This window comes from Anopheles marshallii, chromosome 3 (genome assembly GCF_943734725.1).
Source record: "Anopheles marshallii chromosome 3, idAnoMarsDA_429_01, whole genome shotgun sequence".
Classification (NCBI taxonomy): Eukaryota; Metazoa; Arthropoda; class Insecta; order Diptera; family Culicidae; genus Anopheles; species Anopheles marshallii.
The window spans coordinates 82,038,627-82,048,947 of NC_071327.1; the positions used below are offsets into that span (position 1 = coordinate 82,038,627).

At 41.7% G+C, this 10,321-nt stretch overlaps 3 protein-coding genes across 3 annotated transcripts; 2 read left to right on the plus strand and 1 right to left on the minus strand.

Annotated features, from left to right (window-relative positions):
- Positions 1-581: 581 nt before the first annotated feature.
- LOC128713242 (leucine-rich repeat-containing protein 40-like) lies at positions 582-1,655 on the minus strand. Its single transcript, XM_053808101.1, has one exon. It carries the CDS (start codon positions 1,653-1,655, stop codon positions 582-584), a length of 1,074 nt encoding a protein of 357 aa, XP_053664076.1.
- Positions 1,656-2,418: 763 nt separating this feature from the next.
- Positions 2,419-8,091, plus strand: LOC128713243 (TLR4 interactor with leucine rich repeats-like). The gene is made up of 2 exons (XM_053808103.1): positions 2,419-2,596; positions 6,782-8,091. The coding sequence occupies exons 1-2, from the start codon at positions 2,419-2,421 to the stop codon at positions 8,089-8,091; spliced, it is 1,488 nt and encodes a 495-aa protein (XP_053664078.1).
- A 614-nt stretch (positions 8,092-8,705) lies between these two features.
- LOC128713244 (leucine-rich repeat protein SHOC-2-like) lies at positions 8,706-10,097 on the plus strand. Its single transcript, XM_053808104.1, has 2 exons — positions 8,706-8,721; positions 8,779-10,097. The coding sequence occupies exons 1-2, from the start codon at positions 8,706-8,708 to the stop codon at positions 10,095-10,097; spliced, it is 1,335 nt and encodes a 444-aa protein (XP_053664079.1).
- Positions 10,098-10,321: the final 224 nt, after the last annotated feature.

A 10,321-nucleotide genomic window follows, 5' to 3' on the forward strand; every position in this document is an offset into this window, starting at 1 on the left:
GAGATGGGCCGGATTTTGTGCGGCTTCCGTCATGTATGCAGAGTTGTCTATTATCCCATCACACAGTGGATTGAAGTTTACAGTTTATTTTATTTAAAATAAAATTGAGTTCAAATTTAAATCTAGTCGGAAGGAGTCAGTTCTGGACTTTTCAAACAGAAACCAACCCATTTCCTGATGTAGACCATAAGCTTTGTTCGTGGGAGGCTCCCTCCGTTAGATGCATTAAAAGACGTTGGAAAAACCGGATTTGAACGAAAAGAATATTTATTAGAACCGTTGTTCGTAACAAGAAAAAGTCTTCCAATGGTCCAGAGAATGGCATAAGACCCAAAGTTTGTAGTATTAAAATATATTTCTAACAATACAAAATATTGTTCAACGTTGTATTCACTTTGTGGTATGTGTACTGGGCACTTGTTTACTTGCCAGGTATTTATAACACCTTGATCGCCTCAACGACAGCATCAAGTAGCCGAGTAGTAAGTGGACTAACCGACTGCCGATTTTACTACCTCGCTAAGGGCCTATCGTAAGGACCCTAACTTATTGTGATCTTTCGCACGATCTAGCTCCACTTTTTACCAACAGCAAATCCAAACATTCTCTGCCACCATCAACCTGCCAACAGGGCAACTTTGGTTCGTACGTAGACAACCGTAATTTCTGCGCCGTATATCACCAGGATGAACTCGTTTCAACCATGTGCAGGACCAATTGTTATAACGCATAATCAACATGGTCTCCAGGTTAGGAAATCGTAAAAAAACATCACCGAGCTCGGTAAGCTGATTGTGACCCACGCCCAATTCCCAAAGATTTGGCATGTCCCACCGGGAAATGTCCAGCACCGTGAGCCGGTTGTGGCCGAGCTGCAGTCTCTCGAGTGGAATCCGCAACTGTCTCTGGTTGGTGGTTACATTGGTCAGCTCGTTAGCGGCCAGATTGAGTGCCCGGAGGTGGGTGAGGTAGATATCATCCATCCAAAAATTGCGCAACCGATTGAACGAAAGATCCAGCATGTCGATCCGCCACATCGATTGCCATTCAATCGGGGCGGAAGTTAGTTGGTTGTTGCTGCAGAAGAAATATCGCAACTCCGGCAGGCGCCAGTCGGTGCAGTTCAGCGTTCTTAACCTGTTGCTCCGTATCGAAAACTCTTCTATCGAGGGATTTATTAAAGGAGGTGTGATCTCCTCTATCCGGTTGCCATCCAAAACCAGACAGCGTAGCATTGTCAATGCATGCAGAACCCTCACATTCAGATGACGGAGTCTATTGCCGGTGAGATAAAGCCTGTGAACATGTAGTATCGTAGCCGACGGAAGCTCCACAATGGACACTATCCGGTTGTAACTAAGATCGACGGTATGCAGGGTCGACAGATGCACCATATCGTTCAGATCCAGATACTGTATGCGACACGACTGGATTATCAAACTTGTCAGATGAGGCACATTCCGGATCGTCTTCGGTACAGCATGTAGTGAGCAGTTTGCGATATGGATCCCGGTCACTTTTAAGTTGTGCTGAATGTAGACGTACCGAAGTCGGGGAGCTTTATACAGCTGGTAAGATTCGAAAGAGCCGTTGTTGGGTATCGTAAAAGTGGTTTGCGCGTAGCTATGCAGTGTATACGCGAACGAGTCAGTCATTGGCATTTGGCTGGAGTCTGCTCCGCACAGTATGCTGGCTAGAGGCTGTGCATGTTCCTTTTTCGTACATCTGAGGACGGTTATGGATTGTATCGTTGCACTGAAAAGGATCACCATCAAACTAGACACGAATTAGTCGACTTCTGCAATATAAATGACAACACCGAAACTAACTCAACTAAGGATAGTACGTTGAAAATAACCTGCCCATTCATCACTGTACACTTGATAAATACCAGCTTGATGAAATTTCACAGTGTCACATCGTATCATCTTCAAATGGGAACGGTGACATGAAATGGTCTTATAATAATTCAATTAGGCAGATTCGTTCTTTGATCATTAGTTCCGGTGTTAAATTGATCATGACCTTTTTCTTCTCACGCATTATCTTTTAAATGCTTTTTAATTGGAAATTTCTACAGTAAGCAATTTATATTAGATGATAATTTAATTTTGCTGGAAATTACGCAAACATTCGTTTGTATAAATAGCCTTCCAAGGTACTGCTTTTAGCAGTAGCTTTGTAGTCACGGTACGTGTTGCACAGTTCAAAAATATCTAACCTGAGGGATGACCATCGTTCGTGGTAAATAGCTAATAGGTGGTAAATAGTTTTCTGTACGACGCTGTACTTAGTGTTCACTATTCATTGTTAGGTATTTTGTTGACCTTGATCATTTGGCATCAATTGGAGACTAACTTATGCGAAGAGACTTGCACCAGCCGAACTTTCCGTGGTTGTGTAATCGATATCATCAACATGACTTCGGGTGGAGGTTTGAAGCTGCTGAAGACCCTTGAAACTGAACAAGAAGTGTACATCCGGAAGCTGGTGGTAGCCATCAGTCCATCTGGAGTGTTTCTGCAAAAGATTAGCCATCTGGTTGATTATGTAATGTACACTGACTACCGAGAACCCACCTTCAATCTTCCGGAAGGTAATACAATCAGTGAAATCGAGATAATGCATGCTACAAGTCTTCGAGCGTTCGTAGCTGCGCCAAAAACACGCCTTGAAAGTCTAACTATTCAACAATGTATGTTGGATCGCTTGCCACAGACTCTGCCCAAAATGACCATGATGAAAAAGCTTGCCATAACGAATTGCCTGTTAACTGTTCTTCGACTGGACATGTTGGTAGAAAACCAGAATTTGACCATCCTCGATCTGTCGTACAATCAAATACGCCAAATATTTCCAGTCACTGCGTATCCAGGAAGGACGTTAAGCATCAGCAAATTGGCACTGACTGGTAATCAACTGGAAAGTTTAGACATGAGCGTGTTCGCATCGGCATCAAAGCTCGAACTACTCGAAATTGTTGAAAATCGCTTAACGCGTCTCGAATCGACGACATCGGTCAATCTTCCCTTCCTTTACACGTTGTATTTTATGAATAACCTTATAGAAGTCTTCGATCTGAGGAACTTAACGCTTCCAAGCTTGTCAGTTCTTTCGTTAAGTGCAAATGGTTTGAAGCAGATGCCATCTCTGCCGAAAATGTTACCAGAATTAAATTACATAGCTGTTACGGAGAACAATCTTACCCGTTTGGATCTAAGCTATTTCCGACCATATCGAAAACTTAGAAATATTTATCTGTCATCAAACCAAATCAGTACCGTACGTACTTCATCGCCTGTAACACTGTCAGTTGTTTGGTTGGATTTGGAAAACAACAGGCTCACCTCGTTCAACATTACTGGATATGGCTTACCCAACATAACATCTTTAAATCTGAAGCAAAACCGTCTGACAATGATTCCGCCGGTTTTCGACCGATTCCCAAAACTTCGTTTGAAAATGGATGGTAATCCGATCACATGCGACACGCTTCTTTCTAACAAGGATAAAATTCAGAATGGAAAACTCATTAAAGATCAAGTATATCCTACAAAAGCATGTGATACAACATCATCGTTTCTAGTTGGAGAGCAAATAAAAGTATGCTGCAACAATTAAAGCAACATCAATTTATGTTACAATTTCTTCTTTATCGGCACAACAACCTCAAGAAGTCTAGAGGGCCTGCCATTTCTGGCTTTCTGTGACTTTGTTTACCCGAATAGCTGGATAGTCAGCACCGCGTACGGTGGATTGGTCCGGATGGGATTTTTCGTCCGATCCGTTCGTGTGAAGGCCGACGCCGTTACCATCATGCCACCGGACCGCCCTCGCATGTTACAATTTGATACGTCTTTAAAATACGAATCTGGTTTGTGTTTCTATAGAAACAAAGTTCGGAAATTGTGTTAAGCGGACATGGGCACCCCAGTGAGACAGTGCGCTGTTAATTTACCCATTCGAGCAGTTTTCTTCGTCAGGCTGTATCATTCGCTCGTGTCCCAAGTGTTTATTATGAAAGCTATGCCTTAAAGTGGTTTTAAAACTTTTAATAACATTCACTATTCCCGTGTTGCATGCTCAGTGAAAGATTTTCCTTTAATTTAATTTTAGTTTAATTCAGCGGTAAGTAAAGGAGAAATCAGCATGCCTTAGAGACCCACTGTCAAAACTGCTCGAAACGGTAGATTAATGTTCCTCTAACTTACCCTTGAATTACCCATCAAGTTAGCGGTGATTGAAGGGTAATTTAACGAAATTTGTCTCACTGGGAGATAGTTTACGAATTTTGCGAAATCATAAATGTCATGTGACATAGAAGAGAAGGTGCGTAAGAAAAAACTTGGGTATTCTACGAAAATACGGTAGAAGAGTTTTACTACTGCTTCTAGTTCTTCTAAATTTTGAATTGCTTTTCTATCAAAGAATGTGCCCTGATGAATTTTCATTCTGTTGTTAACCTGATGATAGTTTGTTGCAAAAACACAATGGCCATTATTATCTCCTACAGTGTGTTAAGTGGCCATATTGCACGTAACCAGACCTGGGCAATTTAAATAGGATAATGTTTTATTTTTCAGATAGTCGCTAGTTTAAGATGCAACAGTCCAGGAGACTCATTATAAACCAATTTATATATCGCAAACATTTCCATAATCCTTTTCCTTAAATAGCCGTACTAGGTATCGTTTTCGTACCAGTAGTTGAGAGTTGTACATGGTGTATAGTGCACAGATAGATAGCCTGAGGGATGAACATCGTTCGTGGTAAGAACTTGGCAAAATTTAACAGAGTATTTGTGCGGTCACAAACCTAACGTTCACAATTTCTTGTTAGAGGTTTTCTGGATCTTGCTTGTTTGGTATCAAATGGACATGAATCTTGCCGAAGAGTATTGTACAAATCAAAATGTCTATAGCTGTGAAATCGATATCATCAACATGACTTCGGGTGGAGGGTTGAAGCTGCTGAGGGCTCTAGAAAATAATTCATATGTCCAAATTCAGAAACTGGTTGTAGCCATCAGTCCATCTGGAGTGTTTCTGCAAAAGATTAATTACCTGGTTGCATACGTTACGTATATTAACTACGAAGAACCTACCTTCAATCTACCAAAAGATAATACTATTAGTGAAATCGTGATAATGCGTGGTACAGGTCTTCGTGCGTTCGTAGCTGGGCCAAACACACGCCTTGAGAATCTACATATTCAACATTGCTCACTGGATCGTTTGCCACAGACTCTGCCCAAAATGACCATGATGAAAAAGCTTTCCATAACGAATTGCCTGTTAACTGTTCTTCGACTGGACATGTTGGTAGAAAACCAGAATTTGACCATCCTCGATCTGTCGTACAATCAAATACGCCAAATATTTCCAGTCACTGCGTATCCAGGAAGGACGTTAAGCATCAGCAAATTGGCACTGACTGGTAATCAACTGGAAAGTTTAGACATGAGCGTATTCGCATCAGTGCCGAAGCTCGAAGAACTCGAAATTGTTGACAATCGCTTAACGCGCCTAGAATCGACGGTATCGGCCAGTCTTCCTCTGCTTACCACCTTTTATTTTACGCATAACCTGATAGAAATCTTCGATCTGAGGAACATAACGCTTCCTAGCCTGTCAGCACTTTATCTCAGTTCTAATGCACTGAATCAGATGCCATCTCTGCCGAAAATGTTACCAGAACTCTATTATATAGCTCTTAGTGAGAATAACATAACCCGTTTGGATTTAAGCTATTTCCGACCGTATCGAAAACTTACAGACATTTATCTTTCATCAAACCAAATCAGTACCGTACGTACTTCATCGCCTGTAATACTGCCAGTTATTTGGTTGGATTTGGGAAGCAACAGGATCACCTCGTTCAACATCACTGGATGTGGCTTACCCAACATAACATCTTTAAATCTGCGGAGAAACCGTCTTACGGTGGTACCACCTGTGTTTGCACGATTCCCGAAACTAAGTGTAACACTGGATATGAACCCGATCACATGCGACACGCTACTTCCCTACAAGGATAAAATTCAGAATGGAAAACTTTATAAAGATCGGGTATCTCCTTCACGGGCATGTGATACAACATCATCGTTTCTAGTTGAAGAGAAAATAAAAGTATGCTGCAACAATTAAAGCATAATCCGTCTGGAGCTAATGTTGCACCAGAAAGATCGCAAAATTTATAACAACAATGCATTTGCTTCCAATAATGACCAACAGCTTAAAATGCCAATTAAAGTAAGTCATGCTTGGAAGCAGAGTGTCAAAGGTGAATGTTGCACGTGGACTGATTTACGTGCATGAAACCAGGTCAAAAGGATAATTTAATGTGTGATGAATCATGAAACAAATTGTAATGTAATTAAATGGTTAAAAAAATTAAATTAAAAATTCAAATTTGCATTTGCTTTTGTATCAAAAATTATATCAGCATCAGCATCTCCCCTGAACCTTGTTATGGCAAATTCTTGTTGGACGGGTTGTAGCATTATTTTTTGCAAGACGAACAGTTTCAAACGTGCATTCAAGGAACAAATTATAATCAAATTTAACACAAATGCAGCAAACACCATTTTGCTTAAATGGCGAACGCAGTGAAGGCTCTCACTGCATTCGCTTCGTGAGTTAGGTACGCGCCGTGCGCTTGACAAACATTCCGGCTGAACCATGTTGATCATGCGCGAACGAAAACAACTTTGTGGTTAGTTTGTGCATTTTTCTTTGTGACATTATGCTTTTTAAAATTTGCATGTGTTCTCTTTCGTTAGATTTGTTCTGGTGGATTCTGGTTACGTGGTATCAATTGGAGATGCACCTTTGTGATGGCCAATGCATCAGACGGATGCTGTTCATCTGTGACGTCGGTGTTATCAACATGACCTCGGATGGAAGAGTGAAACTTATGAAGGTTATTGACCGCGAAACGGTAGTACGTGTTGAGAAAATGATCGTAGCCATCAGCCCTACCGGACAGTTTTTGCAAACGATTAGCCCCTTTATTGATTCCATCACGTATGGTAACTACCACGAACCTACTTTTCTTGTGCCGGAAGGTAACACCATCACCGAGATCAACTTTATGCGTGCTACAAGCCTTCGTGCGTTTATAGCCGGTTCGAACACGGGCCTGGAGATCCTAAATATTCAATACTCTGAGTTGGATCGCTTGCCAAAGGCTCTGCCCAAGTTGGACAGGTTAAAAGAGCTTAACATACAATACGGTATGTTATCTGTTCTGCGACTAGATATGTTGATGGAAAACCAGAATTTGACCACCCTGGATTTATCCCACAATCAAATACGCCAAATATTTCCAGTCACTGCGTATCCTGGTACGATGTTAAGCATCGAAAAATTGATACTTAATGGCAATCTACTGGAACGTTTGGATATGGCCGTATTTGCACCAATGTCAAAACTCGACTTTTTTCAAGTTTTAGAAAATCGCTTAACGCAATTGGATGCGTCGATACCAACCACCTTTGCCAAACTTTCCACACTAAACATTGGTGATAACAAAATCAGAACGGTCGACCTGAGGAATTTAACGCTTCCTAGCCTCTTGAGCGTTTCTTTTGGTCCCAACAATCTGAAGCAGATGCCGGCCCTACCGAAAATGTTACCGGCACTTGAATACATGTCGCTTGCTCAGAACAATCTCACTCAATTGGACCTAGGGTATTTCCGACAATATCAAAAGTTGAAATACGTATACATTATGTCGAACCAAATCACTGCCGTACGTACGTCATCTCCGGTAAAACTGTCCATACTTTGGTTGAATTTAGCAACTAACAAGATCACCTCGTTCAACATTACTGGATGTGGCTTACCCAACATGACGTCTTTAAATCTGAGGGGAAACCGTCTTACGGTGGTACCACCTGTGTTTGCACGATTCCCGAAACTAAGTGTAACACTGGACATGAACCCGATCACATGCGACACGCTACTTCTGTACAAGGATCAAATTAAGAACGACAAACTTTATAAAGATCGCGTATCTCCTTCATGGGCATGTGATACGACATCATCGTTTCTAGTTGGAGAGCAAATAAAGATATGCTGTGACAGTTGAAGCTGGTGTAATGTAATCATCAGAATCCTTCTAGCGGCATTATTCTTAATTATAATATAAAACTAATGTATTGTATCTCCTACCTGCTTATTGCACTATATACACTTAAACAGCGGAAATGCAAATCCGATCCAGATAATGAACAATGTAATATGTACCTATTCTACGTGCATATAAAACCGGATGTAACGCATACAATCAAAATTAAATAACAATTTTATTCTGAAACAAAATTAATCACTAATTTGCTTTGCAAAATTCTGAACAAAACATGTTGACGACGTTTCGCAAGGTTAAACGGAAAACACTGGCGAAAAACAACAGCAGTAAGCTGATAAAAAAAGTCATGAAAAAGGCCACTACAAAACAGTGGTCATTTTGAACAAACCAAAAAAAAAACACGGTACAAAATTGTATTATGCGCTGCCAGCAGATATATCAAAACCACATTAGACACATAGTTAAAATGTTTGCCACCACTGTAGACTGTGGCAAATTACGATACAATTTTGCAATCACACTCAGAACTTCTTTAGGTGTAAATAGCTGAGCTGTAGTATCATCATCGACAGTATAGAGCCGAGTGGAACCGTTGGTGCATCAACATCTGAATTATGGCTGTTTTGTGGTGTAAGCATGCATCAAATTTCACATCTAACCCCAGTGATCATTATTGTCCTTCCTTAGCGACAGTGTTGATGCTGTGGATATTGTGCCAGATTGCAACACGTCCCTGTTGCGCTCAATGTAAGGATCCTAATTCGTTTTTTTGCGACATCGGAGTGGTCAACATGACTTCTGACGGAGGAGCCAAGATACGTAACGCCATTGACAGCCAAGACTACATGTATACAATAGGCATCGAGAAGCTGATCGTCAGCAGCAGTGCGTCCGGTCCCTTTCTGCAGAGAATTGCACCCTTTACCGAGGCGATCATTTATTTGATCTATCGGGATCCAGTGTTCCAAGTTCCGGCAGGCAACACTATCGCCGATATCGAAATTGGCAATGGAGCTAATTTACGATCGGTGGTGGCAGGTACGAATAACCACCTAAAGAGACTGCAGCTGGAGAACTGCCTGCTAGACCGGGTGCCACCGACACTGTCCCAGATGATCGAGCTGGAGGAGTTGATTATCGAACGTTGCGCAATGACAGCACTGCGGCTAGACGTGTTGGCAAACAACCCGAAACTGAATATCTTGAGCCTTGCAAGTAATCAAATACGGCAACTGTTTCCGATCACATCGCCACCAAAACAGGGGTTGACCCTAGCAACGATTGATCTATCCAATAATCAGTTGGAACGTCTGGATATGTCCATCTTTGTCCATATGCCGGACCTGGAGCGGCTGAACGTTAAAGCGAACCGCATCGTACGAATCGAGGCGACAGCACCGGTAACCTACGCTTCATTCAAGCGACTGGATGTCATTTCGAACAAAATTGCTGTCCTAGATACACGCAATCTCACGCTGCCTTCATTGACTTCGTTCTTTGTGGACGACAATGCGCTCACGGAAATTCCACCGCGTTGGGGATCGCTGCCCAAATTGCTCTACCTCGGGATTGATCGAAACAATCTGAAACAAATCGACATGAGTGTATTTGGTCAGTTTCCAAACTTGACCGAAATTTACATAAACGAAAACAAGGTCCAGACCATACGCACCTCGTCCCCCATTACTCTACCAAAGTTTGATACGATCGTGTTCGAAAACAATCAGATCACGTCGGTTAACTTTACGGGATGCAATTTTCCTGCGCTGGACTTTATTTCGCTGATGAATAATCAGCTGAAGGCAGTTCCGCCTCTGTTGCAACGATTTCCCAAAACACGGATGTCCGTCGAATGGAATCCGATCAAATGCTCCAACATAGTGACGTTCAAGGCCAAGATCAATGAGAATCGTCTTTACGTGAGCACCGGTACGACCCAGTCGGGATGTTCCACGACATCTTCGATCGTACTTGATCAAGAGAAAAGCGCATGCTGTGAAGCTTGATCATCAGATCATGCTCCCGATCATGATCATGGGTGAAAAATTGAACTCTTCAACCATACGGAAATCTCAAGGACGTCACGAGATGAGATAGCCGAGAACATTGGTATTTCCTCAATGTAATATGAGTTCTGGAAAATTATACAAGAATAAAATAAAAATAAAAGGTTGAACTCTGTAGAATTCGCGTTCCTGTTGATGGATGTTTTCATCTCTGTTTTGCCCTT